The 22,569-nt window shown below is 43.6% G+C and overlaps 1 protein-coding gene across 2 annotated transcripts in view; it reads left to right on the top strand.

Annotated features, from left to right (window-relative positions):
* PAPPA (pappalysin 1) overlaps window positions 1-22,569 on the top strand; it is a 180,631-nt gene that overhangs the window by 38,617 nt on the left and 119,445 nt on the right. For both annotated transcript variants that reach the window (XM_059865083.1, XM_059865082.1), the window contains exons 3-4: window positions 13,408-13,553; window positions 18,047-18,340. In XM_059865083.1, the coding sequence (XP_059721066.1) occupies window positions 13,408-13,553; window positions 18,047-18,340 (440 nt within the window). The remainder of the gene's footprint in view (window positions 1-13,407; window positions 13,554-18,046; window positions 18,341-22,569) is intronic.

Raw genomic sequence — 22,569 nt, 5'->3', positions numbered from 1 at the left:
GAACAGAACTGCACTGGAGTAAGCAGGAGAAATGTTCTGGGTAAGGATTGATGGCAACAGTTCACAGCATTATAAAAATCACTTCCCTTTTGCCTCCAGCGTTTTTACCACGACTGTGTCAGTGCCAAAACCCAGAACACACTCACTAATTCCTCCAGAATTGATCGGTCATGATAAACTTCCAAACACAGAGTAAAATACTTCCTTCAGACACATCAGAGTGTTTCTCCCAGTTTGCCTGGAGAAATCTGTGCTGTTTGATTTCCCTCCCTGCATCCAATTTGATTCAGAAAAGAGTTGCAAGTTCCTGGCTCCCTCCTCGTATGCTCAGAATTCTTCTGACAGATTTACTTTTGGGGATAGATTTATTCTTGTGTTTGTGCTATAAAATGTCCTATTTATAAAGGGTGATTAGACACTGGAATGGGCTGCCCAGGGAGGTGGTGGAGTCACTGTGCCTGGAGGTGTTTAAGGAAAGACTGAAGGTGGAATTTAGGGCCATGGCATTGTTGACAAGGTGGTGTTCGGTCATAGGTTGGACTTAAAGACCTCAGAGGTCTTTTTCAACTTTATTGACTCTGTGATTATGTCTTAATTCAGGCTCAAACCTTCAACTATTCTCATCTTGATCAGACACAAAGTTCTTTTTATATCCTGCTGGGAACAATACCTGAAGAATTTCTAGTTTTTGATTTATAAAACCATCATGAGGAGATAGTCCAGTAGTGCTTGCAGGATGCCTTGTCTTCCCCCACAACTGAGTAAGGCAGGATGTCAGGTTTTGCAAAGTGCTTGGGCTGGCACAGAGTTGTGGAAGTGAGGGAATTCATAACAGTCCCCTCTGCCTATGACAGGGAGGTGCAAGACATCTTATGCTAACAAAGGCTTTGTAAGTATGGGTTTGTGTGATTCGGGGTCCATGTGCAGGGACAAAAATGACAATCTGCAGATTTTGCTGCAGTTTTTCTTTGCAGAGTTGGTTTTGTAGCCATCAAGATCTTAAGTGCTGTAGAAGTGGTTAGTGACACATCACCAATAAATTACAGGAGCAAACCAGAGCAAAAGCTGATGTGTGGCTGAATGAGCAAATACAGTGAAAATTTGTGGGGAAATTAGACTGCATGGCCTGTCCATGGCAGTCAGGATCAGGACAAAAGTTTCTCAAGAAATTTGCCATAAAGGAAAATTAGAGTTTTCCCCCTCTTGTGCTATCATTTGACAGTGGAGAACAGATCTCTGCATTCTCACAGCCCTCTGCAATACGTCTGGGTTTGATTCACGTGGATCCACAGGCTTGTGGTGCCAAAACAGGCAATTTCTGCACTCGTGTCTGAAGGCCAAATATATGGGTATGATTTCCTATAGTTTACAGTTACATGCTGGATCAGAGCTGTGTGTTTCATAAGCTGCCAGTCCAATTTAGCAGGGTCTGGGGAAATGTGTCCCCCAGGGAACGCTTACAATCAGCCTTGTGTTTTGGGCTGATAGTGCCTGTTTTCTGGTACACACGTTAGCAGATCCATATGTGAGGAAATCCAAACGTCCTTCCATCCAACTCCTGACCTGAGCACTGGCTCAGGCTGCTACCCACTGCTGATTTTCTGCTGGCTACTTCCTCCAGTTCAGGGACTGTCCACTCTGGGAAGCACACACACCAGGGATCTGTACAGGAGCTCTGGGTCCTGCACAGGTTTAAAAATGAGAAATTCTGAAAGTTCTTGAGTGTTTGGAAAATGCTCATTTGCATCTTTTCCTCCTGCTCAGCTGAGAGAATTCAATGTCAAGGAGTTCATTATGTTTGTGGTGTCTGTTACAGACGCTGTTGGCATGTTTTGCTTCCCAGCAGTCTCCTTGACAAAGGTATGATCTGTTACATCTCTCTCCTACTCTTTTATTCATTTCTTTCTGTTTTCCTAGAGAGTAAGAGTAGAAATTAAAAAAAAAAAAAAAAAAAAAAAAAAAAGTTGGCTTTAGGAAGTACACTGTCTGCAATATTTTCTTTTTTGCAACTCTGAACTATTTTCACTGCAGGTGTGTTGTTGTTTCTGCCAGATCACCTGGCAATTGACTGTGGATTCTGGGAACTTCAAAGCTAAATATTCTCATGTAAAATTTCTGTTTCAGCGACTGACATTTTCTATTTCCTTGTAATCTCGTCATGGCTGGGAAAGAACAAGAGTAACCAGCTTTTTTAAATCTCACAATATTTAGTAGTCCTTTGCATCTGACTATTCAATTTTTTCTTTTCCTTAAAAAGTGTGTTCAAGGCTTCACAGCTGAAGATAAAGATTTATTGTTATGATCTATCAATATCCCCTGAAAAAAAAACTCCCTAGAAACCAAATGGAGAGAAATGTAATTCCTTTGTTGTGACAGAGATAAAAAACCTCCTGAACCTTGAAAATGTGAGGCTTCTCTTGCAGGACACTTGGTTTCCTTGAACTGAAGTCTCCATCACCAGACCGTGTACTTTGTGATCTCACTTGGGTGTCTCCTACACTTTTCTGCATAAGTGAAATAAGAGGAAATTTCAGCCAGCCTCATTTGAATCAGATTTTCATTTTGTTCTCACGAGAGAGGAAGATTGGAATGATCTTAACCATTGATGGTCTTCCCACTGCAGCAGGACCCACTTTATGCACAATCCTGCCAGGAGGTTAAGAAAGGAGACTTGGAAGTCCATGAGTTGTAAAAATGAAAACAGAAAAGAAGCGGCATCTCCAAAGCAAAAGGAATGTTTTGCAAGCTGCATATTTGGAGTGGTTATTTTGGCCCATCAACTCCAGAAGGATCTGCAATAAACATGCTAGGTCCTTTGTGACTTTATGTGATTTTATTTTATTTTTTTATGTTGATGTCGGCCTGATTCCAAGTTGCTCTTCATTCCAATCTCAATGTATATCTCCCTTTGTGGCACGGGGTTTATGTGCAGGGAGGATTAGTGTCAAAAACTGGTATGAAAGTAGTGAAGAATTTGATCTTGTTCTTTTTTCACTCTGCATTTTTTGCTGTGTGGTAATTAGGGAAGATGCTGAAGGAGCAGCCCCTTAAAGTGCCAGCAGCAGTCGCAGGGACAGTCCCACATGTCCCCTTCTTCAGGAGGAGTAATTGCACTGTGAGCTCCCCATGGCCACAGTGCTCCCAACCCAGACCTGTGTGCAGCTTTCAAAAAATCCCAAATATTCAAATATGTGAAAAATTCCTAAAAATCCCAAATATTCCCACATATGTCACCCACAGATGTCGACCCAGGATCCTGTCCCATCCCACCCACAAAAGGTTGCTACTGCAAGAGCAGAGGGCACAGGGAGCCCAGGACAGGGCTGTGTCTGTGGGGTAATTCCATGCTTTTCTGCACTCTACAGAGAGGACACAAAGCATTTCCCAGTGTTCCAGAAGTGCCAAACCATAGTGACTCCAGCTGTGGCTCCCACGGGTCCCACCACCAAGGCAGATGTTTGGGCAGGCTGCAAATGTGATCTCAAACCTGATCCAGGATGGAGATGAGGAAGACAGGCTGGAGTTGAGTGTTAGTAATATAAATTTTAAGAAACTGTTAATATAGAAGTTGCTCTGAGTTAGCCTCATAGTGAAAGAAAATTCTGTCTTAAAGTCACAAGTTTCCTCCAGATCTCAAATTTATAGAGGTTCTACCTAACTCTTGCCCCAGTTCAATGGAATTATGACAGGCTGCATTCCTGATTTCTGATGTCTTAGTAAAAAAAATCAGGTTGATTGAAACCAAAATGTCCCTGCTTGAGCTGTTCTGCAGTGTTGTTCTGCCCATATCTGTTGGACGTTCTTTGGAAAGCTTTGGGTTGAGAGTTGGTAGATGCCAAATATTAGAACAGTGGCTGCTCCCTCATTGAAAGCAGAGCCTGGTTCCACAAGAATCAGTTTATGAAGTTATTATGCTGCCTTGGCTTCAGAAATGGTGAAATTGAGGGATTGGGGAAGGACCAGCTCATTGTAGGGAGCGCTGATGTTCCATCTGTGGAGCACCAGACCTTCAGGACTTTTTTGGAGATTGTAAAATACAAGCCAAAGATTGTAAAATATGAGTGAAGGCTCGTAAAGTATGATTAGTGGCCACCAGCAGAAAACTTCAAGTATCTGCAACACAGGACACCACTTATTTAAAAGAAAGATGATCCATATTATCAGAGAATGCAGGCTCAAGGGATAGAGGAGCTAATCCTTGCTGTCAGTTTTTCTATTCAGAAGACAAGGAAAAATATTCTGTTTGCCTATTTTCATGACTTCTTCACTCATGGTAAAATTTCTTGAGGGGAGGCCCAGCAGAAGGGGTTTTGTCCTGCTTCAGCATCACTTCAGCGGGTGGATGGGGTTTGGAGCAGTGCAGGGCTGGTGTCAGGGCTTTGACCAGAATGGAATTTCTCTCTTCATGTTTAGGAAGCTTTCTGAGGCCCAGAGGGGAAGCAGTGTGCAAGTGCCAAGCAGCATAACTGAGAGTTAAACTAGCCTGAAATTTATACACCTTCCTCCATGGGTTTAAATTCTCCTGTGTACGTGAATGAGGTTGGCTGCAGCCAAAAGAAGTTTTCATGAAGTGGCAAAGGAAATCTGTTTTAACAGAACAGGTTCCTGAAAATATCCTTATGTTACTTCTCTCTTTATGGTTTGACTTTTCTCCTTGTAACAATGGTTCAGGCTGGAGAGTCTGGAAAAACATCAGGGTAACCAGGGCAGAGGGACTATCAGATGGAGATGAGGGATAGATAAGAGGCAAATTACAGTACATTTCTCATGGGTCATTTGGCTCTAGTCTTGAAAAGAAGAGAAAAAAAAAAAATCCCTAAGTTGTAAAAGAAAGAAAAAGAGACAATCAAAACAAATAAACCTGCCAGTGTTGCTGATTTCAAAGGCCTGTGAAATGTGCATATATGCTTCATAATGCTCTGCTGTTTTAAATGAAATGTTCCATCCTTTAATCCTACTCACTGTCTCAGAAGTTAATTGTACAGTAAGATCACAATTCTCTCTGCCAAGGCTTTCCCTTTGTTTTCTATTTTTTTTCTCCCTGCAAGTTGGCCAGCCAGAGAATCTTTTCCTCGTTCTGTGCAGTTGATTATTTTCTGTAGTATATTATGGAGTTCTGTGTAGCTTAATAATTTGTTATGGTCATGCAAGGAAATGGGGCTTTTCAGTTCTTGCTGCTTGAGGGAACTCAAAAGTTGCTCCACTCTTGGATGTAGACCCTGCAAAAGCTGAAGGCTCAGTGATCAGATATTTATGGTCTGTTGCACTGCAACTCTTTCTAAACCTACATAAAGGTTATCTAAAGGTGGGGTGTAAGAACTGGTCAGGAAAGCCTGGAAGGATGAAGGATAAAGAGGTAGAAGGAACATATAATGTTATATACATGAAGAGCCATCCCAAGTTTTTGCCCAGAGCTCAGACAGTACATGTTAGACATTTGAAAATTTTTGCATCATCTTTTTCCCTGAGCCTCTGCTCTTTCTTATCCTGGCCAGAACCAGCAGCAGAAGTGCCGAAGGGGGGGGGGGGGGGGAAGAAAAAAAATCTGTTTTCACTGTATTTCTGAATCTGAGCCCAGGTTTGTGAAGGATTTGGCAAGGATTTACAAACCTTTGAGAGAATCTGTGTGGAGATCTAAGGAAACCCGCCTCCCTCCTTTAAAAAGCAAGTTGCCTTGGCCAGAAATTGGGCAAAAATTGGTTGTTTCAACTGATGTTTCCTTTGAGATTTTGGATTTGAACCTGAAGCTTCACTTTGAGAATCAAGTTTTGCTCTAGCTCTAGATTTACACTGGAGCAAATGCATCACAGTCAGTGCTGATATTTGTGTGCAGCCCAGTGAGAGCAGAGGCTGGCTCAGAGTGCAGGCTCACATGAACAAACCAAGAGAAGACCCAGCACAAAATCTGGAGTAGTCCAGGCACCAAATTTATTCCAGCCTGTTGCTGTGGTTCAGCCTGTTAAGTAGATCCTGCATTAACAATCTCCAGGAGTTAAGTGATTGCATGAAATAAAGCTGCACCATTTATTGAAAGTCTTTGCTGAGGTCAGAGAGGGCTGGGCAGGGATGCACCCTTGGTGTTCTAAGATGATAATCCTGATCTTAGAACATAACAGAAAATAATTTCCTTTATATACTGGGTGTTTTTTTTCCTCTCAGTCCTATGGATTTATTGTTACAGTAGAAATTTGTGTATTTCTAGGACTGTCCTGCTGGAAAGCCTGGGTTTCAAAGCAAATGGAATGAAATTGATAACCTTACAGTTGTAAAAATTCTCTACTTTCAAGCAAGGAGGTGCTCTTAGACTCTGTTGCAGGATAAAGAAAAACCAGACCCAAAGGATTCCCATATTTTGTACAGTAAAGTTCTTATTTTCCTTCTATAATTTTTTTACATATTTGTTTAATTAGGTGAGTAAAGCCTGAGTCACTATCCTAGTGGTAGAATTAAGTCAGTTTGGAAAAGGGAAACCTGGGATCAATGAACACCCAGAGTTTTATAGCCACTTTGGCTTTTATTTTGCAATATTTTTTGCTTAGGGGTCGGTCTTAACTGTAAAACCTGCCAGTGATGTAAAAACCCCTGGTCCAGGTTTAGCAGGTTCACCTGAATGCATGAACAGTGTCACAGAGTGACACAGAGCTCAGCAGGGGCTACAAACCTACCCAAGGAGCTGGATTTACATTTGAACAATTATCCTAAGTGGCTTTTCTTGGATCCTTATCGTTATTATATTTTTTTGCCAAAACATTTCTCCTCTCTTGTAACGGAAGATCAGATTTGGGGCCTGCAGAGGACATTTTGCTAGAGCAGATAAACCAAAATTCTTTCAGAGCTGCCAAGCCTGCATGTGCTGACAGTGCTTTGCAATTTATGCTTGTGGACATGACCTAGCAACTGCCTGGGTTGGATGTGGCTGGAATTACAGTTGCACACTTGGATTACAGTGTGAACACAAGCAGTGATCTGGATCTAAACCGGGACCTGAAGCCTCTCACTTGTAGTATTCTGGTTCTGCTCTGTTTCAGGCTCTGTCCCAATCACTGAAAGATTTATATCTTTATCAATAAATTATCCTGACTTTTACTACACTTACACCAGTGTCTTAAATTAACACTAAACTCAGTGTAGATGAGACACGCTTCCTACTGCACATGATTTATGGCAATCCGTCTGAAATGAGGAGCAAAATTGAATTTGCCAGCAAAGGCAAACCTTTAACATCAGGTCAGACACAAATTTTATTGCACGCCCACTGCTAAAGAGAGTTTGTAGATTGTCTTTTTTTATATAGGTTTTTTATAGACCTGTAATGCTTCAGGTTTAAAAAAAAAAAAAAAAAGAAGTTAGAAATATTTGGAGGTCTGTAATCTCTCCTGTGTCTTTGTGTCAGGTTGGAGGTGACAGACAGGACAAACGTAGCAGTTACATGGCACTGATAAACTCTCAGCTTGAGGGCTCTGTCCCCTTTTGATGACCTGCCTTTGGGAAAGATGTGGAGAGTGCAGATAAGAGCATCAGAAACAAGCAGAGGTCTTAAAAGCAGTGAGAAAGGCTGAAGAAATAAGATGGTTTTAGCCTAAAAATGAAATGATGTACAGGAGTTATAGGCTTTCAAATAAGTAATAGGCTTGTTAAGGCAGAAGGGAATCCAACCTCCCTGTCAGTGGTTGAATGGCACAAATACTCCTCTAATAGAGCAAAAACTATTTAGGCTGACCTTTAGGAAAAACACCAACTTTCTGACCTTAAAGGAATTGAAACCAGGGCTGCAGGTTACTGGCACAGTGACATAGTCCCTGCCATGTGTGGTTTTAAGTGAGCTAAATAAAAATTTGCTTGGTGACACAGGAAGATGCCTTAGCTTAGGGGTGAAGGGCTGGCAGCCGTGGTCTCTGGACATCCTTTCTAGACTCACTTGTCTGTGACCCTACGACAGAGGGCAAAAGGCAGCTCTCACACTGGCATCAACACTGCCTCTCCAAAAGGGCAGTTAGCTGTCTAACCACCCAGGACTGAGAAATCACAAGAGGAAAAGATAAATTACAGCTGTGCACATCTGCCAAGTGGCCCCATTTCAAGGTCAGCTTCCAGTGCTGTTGAAATCGTGGCTCTTGCCACTATCTTCAGGAAGAATATCCTTTATCTCAAAACTGTTCTTGCTCTTCACTGCAGATACTGAGAATCTCTAGGTGTACACTGCACCCTGAAACCTTGGGCACTCTGTGTGGGTTGGACAGCCAGGACAGACATGTGCTGGGTGCCTGTGCACACACTTGTCACTTGTGCACCAGGGTCGGGGAAGAACAGACGAGAGGCAGGATCGTAGCAAAGGTGAAGAAGACTTTATTCAAAAGAACCACGTGGTTTTTATAGAGTGGTACCATAGGTTCTATTCTATTGGCTAACTAACAGAAACATCTTCCTCACACACTGTCCTTGAGAGGAACAGAAAAATAAAGTAGAAAAACAGCACCTGGAAATTGTTTATAGTCAACAAGTTATCACATCTTTCCAGCTCCCTAAAATTTCTCACAAGCCGCTGTGAGAAGCGCTTGCCGTTTCTCTCTCCCTGTCCCATGGCATACATGCACACTGACTGCAGTGGTCACTGCTGCTCCACTGCATCCTGGGGCTGGGATCAGACCTGGAGGGACACAGGGAACACCACCGAGACCTGTCAGGCACACCATGTTGGGAATCACACCAGGATCTGTCACAGGCTAATGGAGAATGTTCCAGGGCTGTCCAAAATAAAGCTTCCTCTTTGTCTAAACCATGCACCGTCGTTTGGGCTGGGCTGACACTTCTGAGGAGTCTTGGGAAGAAAAGTGATTGCCTGGGGCCCTGTGATTCCAGCAGATTTACCCTGTCCTGCTGTGTGCTGAACTCAGTAGGTAAAGCATAGGACACTGTGTGTCAATATTGAAAATTGAGATATTTTGAGGCTGACTTCCCAGTTCAGGAGGTACTGTTGGTTTTTGGCTGTTGTTAGTTGGGGTTTTTTTAAGGATGAAATGTAGTGCCTTCTGTTCCTAACAAACTCACCAGGCAGTTGCAGACCATACTCCATAGTGAGCAGATAGCAAAGTTCCTACTCTGTGTTTGGATGGGATCTTACAAATAATCTCTTAAGTATCCTGTTTGTTTTCTTGCTGTAAAGTGACACGTGTCTTTGAAGGAAAAAAAACACAAAACAAAACCAAGGCAAATAGAGAATAACTGGGAGCAAACAGTAGGAAATTTCCTAACAATAAGTCTGAAAGACTCTGTGTTCCTTGCAAAAACAACTAGAAGGGCAAGAAGCTGCAGCCCAGCCACATCAGGGAAACTTGGGGAAGCCACTCTCTGACCTAGAAGAAGAAAAGAAAAGGAGGAAGAGTTGCCAATCCCCAACAAAACTCATGAAAACCAGGTTTAATGTTAATAAATCTGATATCAGCTGAGTTTAAGAGCCATTGCCAAATGTGTTTGTGGCTCAGCACAGGGGTTTGTGGCTGGGTTTGGATGTGGAGCTCAGATCCAGCCAAGGGAGCTCCTCACAGTGGCTCCCACAGGCAGGTGGGGCTGGTGGCCAAGGGCTTCACTCATCGCCTGGGGACGAGTCACAGCCCAAATGGACAGGAAATGGGTTTGACAGATGGGACAGGCACGGGGATAATGGCTGGGTGACTGATGGGGTGGGCTGGGTGATGGGTAGGGCCACTGAGGGACACTGCTGGGTGAGCTAAAAACTCCATTAGACTGAAACTGGAGCACTGCATGGGATCCATATCCCTGACTTAGGGCTGGGGCTCACTGGATGACAGTGAACTACTGCACAGAGCAGTTACAGAGGACTCTTTGCACTGCAGCAGAGGGAAAAAGAATACAAAAACTGTGCATTGAACAAATAAGTCAATGAAAATCTCTGGGTGGGAATGTGAGCATTGCCTGATATGATTTGGTGTCCCAAATGGCCTTAAACAGCCCATAGAATTTCTATGTCTAAAACAGATTCCAGCAAAGGAGACCTTTTATGATGCACTAATAGGCTCATTAGGCTTTCTCCAGCAAGGCATGCTCACAGCATCATATGTTTTTTCCATTACAGGAATTACACGTGTTTTGTTGTGCTTTGGGTTTTGTTTTGTTTTCCACATAGACTTGCCCTGACAGTTCCCCCATTCAGGTTATATTGGAGGTACCATCTCGAGCCAATGAATTTTATTAAATATGTTGCTGGCACTCACAGAGAGATGCATAAAGGAAATATTCTAATGACAGTTGGAAAGGCTTTGATCCCTTTCCAAGACTGCACTCATGTCTTTGAAATGTGAGTTTGGCAGTGCTGGAAAGGCTGGGCTCTTTGGCTCTCTCTGGCATGAGCCCATGTGACAGACATAATGTCCTCTGCCAGGGGACCCACATAACCTTGAGAAGTGTAAGCAGCGCTCACAGATTGCACTGGGTCAGATAGTCTGGGCTGATAAGGAAGCAGGGGGGAGTCAGCCTAGTCCAGAGCAATAACTGAAAGCTGTTTTGACCTGGTAACTGTTGGGTCTGCTGCCTGCGGCTACGGAGTTGGACATGAACTGCAAAAGTAGTTAATTTATGCCTCCCTGAGTGTAGGAATGTGGCGATGATGGATAGGGATGGGAGGTTATTAGAAACATGGGGAGGAAGGAGAGGAAGGAATTCCAGCTCGTGTTTTTATCTCTTACACACGCACACACTGGTTCCTCACATTCTCCTGTCTGCCTCGCGTGTGTGCAGTGTCCAAGCCCTCACTGCCACGCTCACATCTCGGCTCCTGCACACTCACACAGGCACACACTCACACGCTTCCAGGGCTCTGCCTGAGCTCGGGGCTTGGGCATGTTTACGTGCTGGGGGGTGCTGGCTGCTTCCATGAAGGTGTTTGCATTTATTGCCTTCCAAGCATGATCTACTTACACCTACACTCGGGCAGATCCTTTGCTAAAAATCCTCTTGGCATTCTGTTCTTCCACCACTGAATGCATTCTGCTCACTCACAGCCTTCCCCTGGCCAGCAGAGAAAAGTGGTCAGAGAAATATCAGAAACACAAGTCCAAAGGACTTAGTAGGATGGATTTACATAAGGCATGAGTCCAGTTTCAGTGAAGCGTTGCCATCACTGGACAATTAGTTTAATGCTGTCTGCTCTGAATGTTTTTTGCAGTAATAATCCATGTAGCCCTGGATGTTGGAGCACATGGGGAAGAGAAAGAGCCACTGTGGCCGTGCACTGAGGAGATAAATGGGGATTGGATTGTGTAAACGATAAGCAAAGAGACAGCTGAGAATAGAGAAATATTAGTTTAGATTATTTGAAACCATGAGGGAAGAAGAAGGATAAAAATGGTAATCTCAGGAGGGGAGTTGGATTATGGTTACTCCTACAGGGATTTGCATGTGCATAAAGCATCTGCATCCAGAGCCAACAGCACTGTCAGTTCAGGCAGCAGGACCTTCCTTCCCACTAGGATACAAACACATAAACATTGTTCTAATCAGACTAGGGGCTTCTGGTTTTGCCCCTCTTATTGCATGAAGCATCACTCCCACATTGTCTCTTACACTTTTGCTTACTGTCAGTGATGCTGCCGTGGGTGCAGGCACACACTGTCCTCTCCCCGTGGTCACACCCCCTGTCACACATTCCCCCAGTGCTCTCACAATGAGAATATTTGGAAGTGCACATCAGTTCTCACATGCAATTTCAAGCTATTGCTCATGGATGTGTCTGTGTAGGAGCCCATGCTTGGAAAAGATGTTTTCTAAGGCACAAAGGAGATCCTGGGGGTAGATTGAGCAGATCCTTAGAGCACTGTGCAGATCCAGGAAGGACAAGTTTGAGGAGCTAAGGGGAAGGTCTGTGTATTTTCCATGGATGTGCTGAGAGCACTGGAGAGATGAGAAATGTGTAAAGGGTCACAGTCCTGACCTGTCCTTCAGGACGTCATCCCCATTTGATTGGAAGATAAACACTGTATGGAACGGAAACATCCCCTTCCACTGGTGTCCCCAAAGAGCACATCTTCCTCCATGAGTCAGCCAGGGCCTGGGGACACCCAGCCATGATCTATTTTGGAGGCAATGACTTCAGCAAGTGGCAGGGGAAGCTATTGTGGAAATGTGAATGTGTTTTCCATTTGGGAGTCCTCCGGGGAAGGACAAAAAGATCTTGGTGTTGAGCCAGCTCCCCCCTTTTTTCTTCACCCTTCTGGGAGCAAAAGCCTTGCAAAGTATGCAGGGAACCCTTCTCAGAACTTGTGGGGGTGTGTGGTTTGGGAGAGCTGCGTGAGCCTTACACACATCCATGCACACTCACAAAGGGGGACTCCAGGAATCAGGAATCAGCCTGCTCGTGACCATGGTGGTGTGTGAACCATGCTTGGCTCAGTGTGATCCCTCTCTCTAGGGTCTCCAGTGTCAAAAGAAAGATACTACAACGTGATCCCCTTCTAGCTTTTCTCTTATCACAACACTTCATATCAAAAGCCAGTGTGAGCTGGAAACAGAGAACAAATAGGTTTAATCTTACATTTTGTTTTCTCCAGCTTTACTGTGAGTTGGAGTAGTGCAAGCAGTGTGGCACCATGGTCCGTGCACTGGCAAGTAGCTCCTATATTCCAGTATTAGAAAATCTACTCCTTTAAAGGAGCAAAAAGTATCTCCAACAGCCATCACCTTAAGGGATTGGCTTCGCTTGCCTGCAAACAGATTGCTCTGTGGTTTCCAGGCATCCCAAAAGCTAAGGAGAAATGCTGCTCACCCTGGGATGACCTAAGGAGCCTTAGGAATTTATATCATGGTATGGTACCACTCCTGGGGAGAGCTCATGCAAGGAAACCTCTTGGCACAACTTTGCCTGTTGGGAACAGCAATTCCCAACCCGCTATGGGATGTCAGGGTTAAGCCTCATGGGTTTCAGCACCAGTGACTGCCCCTGGTGCTAAGGGAGTGGCTCTGGGAGCTGGTGTTAGTTGTGGTGCCAGCCTGAGGATGTGAAACTTGTTATTGTGAAGGAAAATTAGAGGTAACAACAACAAACAGCTTAGAGGAAATGTGCAAGCTAACTGCTGGTGTAAAAAGATTTACTGACCATAATACTTGGTTAATTACATTCATAATAAATAGATTCCTATACTTATCTTGAGAATGTGGACAGCTTTATGTATTTACCTTGGATTTTGTGGCCTTAGTTAATCAATGGTCTGAAGTTTTAGATGAGATTCACTACATGAATGCAAAGTAATCAAAGTTTGGGAGTGGGTTATTAAAACATTTCAGGTGATTGATATGCAGGGTATTATAAGACCTTTGCCTGGATTGCAGCACTTCTTCAGTGTTCTGTTGCTTTCATGTCACCTTTAGGAAAAAAATGCTTTTCTTTTTCTACAGGGCATACTTGGATGTCAATGAACTTAAGAACATACTCAAACTGGATGGATCCACACACCTCAACATCTTTTTTGCCAATTCCTCTGAGGAAGAGCTGGCTGGAGTGGCAACTTGGCCCTGGGACAAAGAAGCCTTGATGCATCTAGGTGAGTGATAAAGATGTTTCTTCTTTGCAAAGCATTCTTTTGAGGCACTAAGAAGGAAAGACAAATATGCGTTAAGCTCTGTTCTGATTTCTTATCATTCCTCTAATATATAGTCAGGGGAAAAAAAGTATTTCACGATTCCCAGATACTGGCTCACAACCAGGAAAATATTAGGTTATAAACCCAAAGCATATTATGGTATTTGTAGATGATGTCAAGCTGAAAGTATTTCACCTTTTCAGTGAAGCTACTTTACAGGGCATTCACTCCATGGGAGCAGTTTGCAGAAGATTGGGGGATAGGTGTGGGGATGAGACAGAGGTGAATCTTTAACCTTAGCCTGTTACATTCTGATCCTTAGTTCATTAGCAAGTATTCAATTAGCTCACAGACTGTAGCTAAAATCTGCAGCTATTTTTCTCTACCAATGTGCAAAAGAGCTGAGGGATTGTATTTCTGATGTTCACTTGAGTGGAACTGGAAGGAGTTCACTACCCTGCAGATTGCCTGGTGTGTTTCATAACCCGGTTGCTGCTGGAACCTGGGGATCCAGACAAAGCTCTGCAGCTCCCAAATGACTCACTGCCACCTGCAGTGCCACTGGACCTGTGCTCCCTGAAAAACGTCAGAGGAGCCTCAAAAGGTTCACAAGGCACTGACTGAGTCAGTATGAGCTTCTCCTAACTTCACAAACCTCCCTCAAGCTGCAGCCTGGTCTGGTCATCTCCTCTGAGCAGGAGATCACATAGGTGAGCTCATCCAGACCTTCCTAGGCTGGAAGTGAAGTCCAGTTTCAGCCAAGTTAAATCTTTGTGACAGACTGTTTCAGCCAGTTTTTATATTGCCCAACTCCATGTTGAGCTAAATAAAAAAAGATATGGTGACTATAAACCTACAGGAGGAGAACAAGCAGAGTTTATTACCCTAAAGCATACAATGGAAGTTGAGCTGTGTGGAATAGCCATCAGTCGGGGGGGGCTTTTCCAAGGTCAAAAATACCCCAAAGATGAGATGTTACCATGTCTTTATGGTCACCTGTCTCTGCAGCAGAGAGAGGCTCCGTGGTCAGACCAAGCAGTTGGCACTGGCTGCCCTCCTTCAGTTTATTAGATGTTTTATTACAACATCCAGCTCTGCAGCTGCTCTGGAAGGAGTGTGAGCAAACTTCCCTTCCCAAGGAGCAGCACTTACACACTGACATTCCTGCTGAGCCCAGCTGGAACTGAAACCACTTCCACTCTTGCCTGCAGCCTCATCTCTGCAGGCTCCTACTGGGAGCACCCAAACCAGAAGGTTCTGTAAATGCCCACCAGTGACCATTCCCCAAGACAGCATCTGGCCAAAACAAAGACAGATCTGAACACCAGCCTTGACCAGCACCCACAGTGATGGGATTTCCATCTCTTTGGGATGACAACCATGTGTATTGAAGGTGGTGGGTTTGATCCCTGTGTGGGCCATTTCCTGAAGAGTTGGACTTGATGATTCTTGTGTGCCCCTTCCCAGCCCAGAAAGCTCAGAGATCCTGTGAAACATTAGCCCCAGTCACTGCACAAGTGGGGTATGACTGCAATAGAGCTGCTCCTTCCCTAAATGAGGATTTTCACAGCTTCCCTTGGTGTTGCCATGGGAGGGAGCAGAGAACAAGGGGAGAGCTCCAGAGTGCCAAGAAGAACCTTCTGCAAGAGGGCTGGGGCTCGCTCAAAGCCCTGATGAGTTCTTCTGTCACTTCGTTAAGCTAATTGTCAGCATCATGCCTGAGCAAAACAATTTAAATTCAACTCCTACAGAGCATTGACAGAGTTCATTGACCAAAAAAAGATCTCACAAGAAAAAAAATAGACATTGGGCAACAGATTAAATTTGACTTGCTAGGAGGAAAAAAAAAGAGTAAAAATAAATAAATAATGCTCATAATTTCCTGTCATAATAGCCCTCCCAGACCTGTGCTTGGTTTGTAAGAATTCATCTTTAATCTTTTTTACTCTCTTCTATAAATCCAATATGTACTTAATAAAAAATATGAAATATGTCCTGTGGTGCAGATCTAAAGGCTGGGATAGAGATTGTCTGGGTGAGGGAGTTTATCTTTTCTGTAAAACTGCAATTGATTTAGATTCTTGACAGCTATAAAAAATATAAATTTTCAACAAAGGCAAAAATAAAATCTCCCTCTCCAGCTGCCTCAGGGTTCTCCAATGCCAGAACAATTTAACCAGCCTTTACTGGAGGCACATCCTTCTGAGGAATTTCACCAATATTCCTGCCACTGGGAAAAAAAATAATAATCTGGAATTCTTTTTGGGATAGAGAACCCCGAAGAATATGTCAGGGTACTCTCTGTGTATAAATGGCTCCACCTGGGTAGAGACCAAGCACCAGAGGAATCAGAGCTTGTATTATATAGAGGAGGAGAGAGAGGAATCATGGGTTTACTGCTGAGCTGCATGCTGGTAGGTCTGTATATAATTAATTGGGAATGTGGAGAACTGGTGTGAGGAACAGTTCAGTGCTGTGAAAAGGAGGTGCAGATGCTATGTGTGGCATAGGAGAGAAGATGGTGCAGTGTGCCAGATTTTATTCACTCCTTTGTGTATGAATTTAAATTTTCTATTCTCTTTTTTTTTTAAACAATTTTTTATGTATTTTTTCCTGCCCATGGGACTCCTCTCCACCATGTGCACATTTTCACATGTGCCCCTGCTCAGAGGGAAGATCTTTTTTCTCCTGATATTTTGTGCATGTGTCCCTTCAGGACATCCAAAGTGCTCCTTCAGCACTGACTGGCACAGCTTCAACTGAAGTGCTGCATGTTGTGTTTTGGACATTGTTCTTAGAGGAAAACCTGAGGTAATGGGGAAAAATCAAAGCAGAACCACAGTCAGGGAGGTCTAGGAAAAGGGTTGAACTCCAAGGAAAGGCTGAAGGGATTACAGTGATTCAGGCTGAAGGGAAAGAGCCTGAAGTGGGCATGATGACAATCTCATAAAAGCTGATGAAAGGGGAGGAGAATCTTCTGTTCTTCATATCTGTGTGAGGAAGGACTTGAAGTCATGAACTTAAATTGCCAAAAAATCAATTCAGATTAGATGTGAGTTAAATCCTTGCAGCTGTAGGGATGCTGAGTGCTGACATTGATTGCTGGGGCAGTCATGTCATCAGGGGTTGTGAAGAGGCAACAGGCCAGAGTGTGTGAGGGATGGTATAGACCTAATTGCTTTGAGAGTGGAATTTAGAGGACTTCTTAAGAACTTCATGGTCTCATTTTCCTCTAATTTCATGGTTTTTACAACCATGTCTCCAGGCAGATGAGGATGAAGGGTCTATGGTGCATCAGAACCCAGTGATCTCATCTTCCCTGTGCTACAGCCATTGATAAAGGTCCTGCTGCCAAAACCTTTTCTCTCCTCATTGTCACTAAATTATTAGAGTACCATGTCCAAGATTTATATTCCCACTATAACTTTTACAAAGCAGTCTCCTCTTCTCATGATAGGCAGGACACAAAAAGGGTTTTAAATAAAGGGCTTGGAAAAGTTGAGATCAACAAACTAAATAATGAAAATACCAAGCATATTTAAAATACAAAGGTACATCTAACTGAGATAAAAATATAGTTCATATGATTAATTCAATGTACTGCAAATCCCCACTAATTTGCCATTTGCTTATTTGCACATCCTTTAATTCATCCAACAGAAAACACCGTTGGTTTTCTTTGCAAAAACATTTAATAAACACATAGTTCTTTCAGGGTTATCACTTTCCAGGATTTCATATCTTTTTGACACTTTAGACTTAATGCATATTCATTAGTGGACTGTGTAGTTCAGATCAAGCCAGGCTTGTCTGAGTACATGAACAGTGTGTTTCTGACAGTTACTTCAAATCTGCCTCCATGACACCCTGAAAAAACTGCTCCAGCCTTGGGTGTGCACACTTTGCTTTGCCCAGCTCTTAATTTGCAAGTATTGGTGGAGTCTTCTGCAATTCTCAGGGTGTTTCAGAAGTTAATAGGCTTTTCTCACATCCTTACCCTGGGGAATATTATACACAGAGTGTTCCAGGTATGTTTTGTTTGACTCTTGGTGTCAAATATGTTGCTTACACCTTTCTGGGCAGAGTCACACTCTTTTAACACATGAAATTATCTAAAATAGTATAGTAAGAAGTAATTTCATGCAGGATTTTCCTCTAAATTAGCAAAAAACCTACACTGAGTTTATTCAGTTGAAAGAATGATTGCTGCAGTGTTTTTGGTTTGGGATGTTGAGCTTTGTCCCACAGTTCCTCCTCCTTAGAACCCCAGATTAAGGGTGAGATGAAACTTTGCTGGGCAGGAAATGTGTCTGGTTCTGCAAAAACTGTCTGTGCTACAGAGGATCCAACGAACTGCCAGAGGAGCTACCCTTAGCAAGGTGTTCTTTCCCCTTTCTCCTGCTGTCCTGAGGAACACAAGGCAAACCTAGAAGCTGTTCTCTTTGCCCTTGCAGGTGGCATTGTGCTGAATCCCTCCTTCTACGGAATCCCTGGCCACACACACACCATGATCCACGAAATTGGGCACAGCCTGGGGCTCTACCACGTCTTCAGGGGCATCTCTGAGATCCTGTCCTGCAGCGACCCGTGCATGGAAACAGAGCCCTCCTTTGAGACTGGGGACCTCTGCAGTGACACCAACCCTGCTCCTAAGCACAAGCTGTGTGGGGACCCCGGGCCTGGCAATGACACCTGTGGTTTCCACAGTTTCCTGAACACGCCCTTCAGTAACTTCATGAGCTATGCAGGTACTGGGATTTGCTTGGGCTGCTGGAGGGGGTCTGTGGCTGAGCAGGAACAAAGAATTGTGGTATTACCCCTTATCATAGAGACAGACGATCCCCCAGCCAGGGAATAATGTGCTCTGACTGCATGATTCAGAAGGCTGAACAACTGCTTTATTAAGCTGTTCTATATTACACTAATACTAGACTACAACTGTACTAAAGAGATACTCAAGAAAACTCTGTGACTGTCTCGAGGCAGCCAGGACACAGCTTTGAACTAACAGGCCAATCAATCCAAACAACCATCACCTTTGGTAAACAATCTCCATAACACATTCCACATGTGCCAAACAACAGGCGCAGCAAACAGAGGTTAAGAATTGTTTTCTCACTGCCTTCCCAGGAAAAATCCTGGGAGAGAGAATTATGTCTCTCTCTGTTCAGAGAATGGGAATACCACAACCCCTGATTTCTCAGTCATTTCTTTATGTTGATAAAGGTCTAGATCCTGGCTTGATGAAGGATCAGACCTGATAGATCAGAAATCCCTTTTCTTTTATCCCAGTTTTCCCCAAATTCACAGGGTTTCATGTGAAGACCAGGCAGAAGGTTTGGGGGATGGAAGAAATGAGATAAGCATTAAGAAAACAGCTTCTAAAGGCTCTACAGCAAACCTGACACCCTATTTCTCTGAGATCTGGATGCCTGATCTATGAGGTCTTTGAAAAACTCAAATCCAGAGATTGTTTAGACTCTCCCAGGGAGATATAGAATGTCATATGAATATTGATACCACCAAGGCTGTCAGATAACCCTGTGACAAGTGGACAACTAATGAGACACTGCCCATGCCTCCAGGTGTCTGTTGAAATGCCGTGTTTAGGTTTGATTTGGAATCACACCCCAGCTCCATCTTTAGAATGTGAATAGTGGGATTCTGCCTGGTCAAGGAGTACCAGTGTGCTGTGCTGGTTTGTACTGGGAGTGCAACAACACAACCATATCAGCGTGGTAAAATTAGCCCTCAAAGCAAAAGCTGATGTGGTTACAATGCTGCAGGCACAGCTCTGCTGCCCAGATGTGCATTCTCCTAACAGAGCATATCCCAAAAAGGGCATTTGCTCCAGACCCTGTCCCATTGGATGAGGCTGGAGTGGGGTCCTTGATGCACCTCTGGAAGCTCAAGGGGAGCTGAAAGCCCCTCTGTTATTTCTCAGAAGGAACAGAGGGTACCTTGACTCATATTTTCCCTTATTTTGGGCCACAGGGTCTCTCTGTGGTGACAATCTACGACAGTGAGCTGACAGAATCAACAGCATTTTAAAGGCAACCAATATACTAACAGACACTGAAGGGCACCTTTATACTCCAGGCAAAAACACAGATTTCCCATTCAAAAGGTCACAGGAGTGCTTATTCTGTAATAAAACTGTAGAGAAGCAAAGTGTTTAATGTCATCTGGGGCATGGATTGCAATGATTTATAGCCAAAATGCTTTTATGCCCTTTGTGGCACTAGCTAAAAGCAATGCTGAGTTTTCTCTCTATTTTTCTATTTGTTTAGAGGGTACTTTCAGGGACAAATACACCAAGTCAGCTCCTCAGTGCTCCGTGCTGTGGTGCCTGTGGTCAGGCAGGGAGCCCGAGCACCAAGTCCAGCCCCATGGTAACATCCCTCAGATAAAACAGGGCCACTCCAGATGACAAAATCCTCCCACCAAATTTGCTCATGTTGATGTGGTGAGGGGTGGAACGTGCCTGTTTCAAAACTCTGAGCTCTTATCTTCCAAAGAGAACTTGCCTTGCCAGCTGACTCGGGAGCTGAGGCAGAGGCAGACCACAGAGATACCCATCTGCTCCTGGGAGCTACATGTGTGCTGGTGTTCTGAGCTGAAACCTCTTCTTTTTCCTTGAAAAATTAAGTGAAGCGACATGATAGATATCTCTAGAGCTCAAGCATGAATCTGTTTGCTTTTCTGTTGTTGCCAATGGAGTAAAATATATCAGGATATCAAATTGCTGTCAAAATACCTTTGAAACATGTAGGTTGAGGTCATGCAGTTCTAGGAATTGCCTTTCTTTCATTTCTGTTTTGCTGCTCGTATACAGCTTGATCCTATTGTATTTGTCTGTCTGTTCCTGTCCCATTCATCTGTCCAGCTATCCCCAGCCCTGAGCAAAGCACAGACTTTGACTGATAATTTTTATTTTTCCTGGAATAACAAGTTACAATGGACAAAAGATTAAGTAGTGTGAGAAATAGGACTTGTAAATTATTTTTACAAGTCCAAATAGCTTTGATGTTCCCAAAGAAAAGATAAGTTAGTCTTTTAGATGAATTTTCATGAAATCATTACAAATTCTTCCTCTGAATTCTGTTGGAGTAATCATCCGAGCAAAGTATAGAATTTCTCTAATTATTGCTTTATCTGAGGATCTTGAACCTTTCTTGATATTAAGTGGAACACCTTTGTCCCTCACCTCTCCTCCCTTCCCCTCCCCCTGGACACAGGCTCTGCTGGTGTTTAAACAGATTGAGAATGCAGGTCATCTTTCTCCTGTGCCATTGTCCCACTGCTTTGTCCTATATATATTTTATTGTTCTTTTATGATGGCTATTAAGGGCCTTTGTCTCCTTCTGTGCTTCCGTGAAGAATATTTATGGCTTTTACAGCATGCTCAGGGGTAGACCATCGATAATTATTGAGGAAATCCAGAGATGTCACATTAAAGCAGCTTTTTGCATACCCACAGGGATTTGTAGATATTATCAAGCGGGTGGTGTGTGTCTATCTGCTGTGCATGTTTGATCAGAGGAGTGTCACTGCTCAGTGGAATTGGGAGAGACACAGGAAAACACGTGAGCTGGTGTGTCCCTACTGTGGGAGGGCTGGAGTCTGAGCAGGATCCTGACTGGAGCCATCTCCTTTTGCCTGCATCTCTGGGAAGATGTGGCCAGGTTTTAAATTAACCAGCAAATACTCATTTATCTTTAGAAGAAATTCATATTTTCTTGTTCCTCTGGAGTACCACAGGGCACGGACTTGCAGACATCAGGGCACCTCCTAACACTGTCACAATATTGAACTTACACGAGCAGCCTGCAGTGACCTGCATCTTCCCAGAGAAGTGCAGCACTTGACCTGTGCAGAACTGTCATTGTTGTTTGGATCCCAGCTGGGACTGAGCTCTGCTGGGCTGGGAACTCTGCAGGCACATGTGAAGAAACACTCTGTGTTTTCAAGAGCTTTTCATCTGATGGGAAGAACACCAGAAAAATGGTTGAAGTGCTTAGCATCGAGTTCCTCAGCATGGCTTTGCTGGGTGACTTTGCACAACATATTTATTCCCTCTGGGATCTGCACAATAGAGAAACAGCAATTTTCTGCTTCTCTGGGGCATTGTAGTTGTAAAGCTGTATGGTGTTCAGAGGGCACTGGATGTGTTCTTGTTGCCAAATCATGTTTGAGGAAAACAAGATGAAATGAGAAATGGGTATTTATGGGAAGTCATCCAGCATAATTATTCCTCCATTTTGAATGAAAAAGAAATAAGAACTGTCAAGAAATGTTTGTGAAAAGTTCAGAAAGGGGTTAGAATCATAGTGGTAATGGGGGAGAATTTTATAGAACTGAAGTTAGTTTTTGCACCAAAAACGTTTTTATCAGTGTTTGAAATGATATGGAAAATTGATCTTTCAGAACCTTTTTATTTGCTTATTAGAAGATTTAAGAACTTTAAAAGTTAGGTATTTTTAAATTCTGTTGTATTTTAATCTAAGAGATCTGACAGTCTGTTGTCCATAGTTTGCATGACTCCCAGTCAGTGCTTTTTCCTTACACTATTATCCTTTACCCTTCGATCCTTTCCCAGAGATATTATTTTAAATGTGAAATTCTTTTAAACCCAGAGCTCCACAGGTGGCCCAAACCCTGCCCAGAAGGTGTTGCACTGAAGCTTTCTGTTTCTTCCCCTCTGTGTCTCTGCCTCATTTCGAGATGATCTCTGGGTGCTTCAGGTGTATCCCAGGTCAGGGGGAGGGAATGTTTATTGATTTATTTCCTTCCTTTTTAACCATTGTTTCCTTTCACCTGCCTCCACAAGTGATGGCTGCGCTAATTCCTTCACAGACCATTAACTCTGGAGTGCTGTGGGATCCCAGCCCAGCCCTTCCAAGGAGCTGCCATTCACCAGCTCGTAATTCTCCCCCTTGCTCCCACCTCCTGTCCCACGTGGCTGACGAGGCTTCTG

The sequence above is a fragment of the Haemorhous mexicanus genome, chromosome 21 (assembly GCF_027477595.1).
Source record: "Haemorhous mexicanus isolate bHaeMex1 chromosome 21, bHaeMex1.pri, whole genome shotgun sequence".
NCBI lineage: Eukaryota > Metazoa > Chordata > Aves > Passeriformes > Fringillidae > Haemorhous > Haemorhous mexicanus.
The sequence above is the reverse complement of the archived record's forward strand: the minus strand, read 5'-3'. Positions and strand labels throughout refer to the sequence as shown.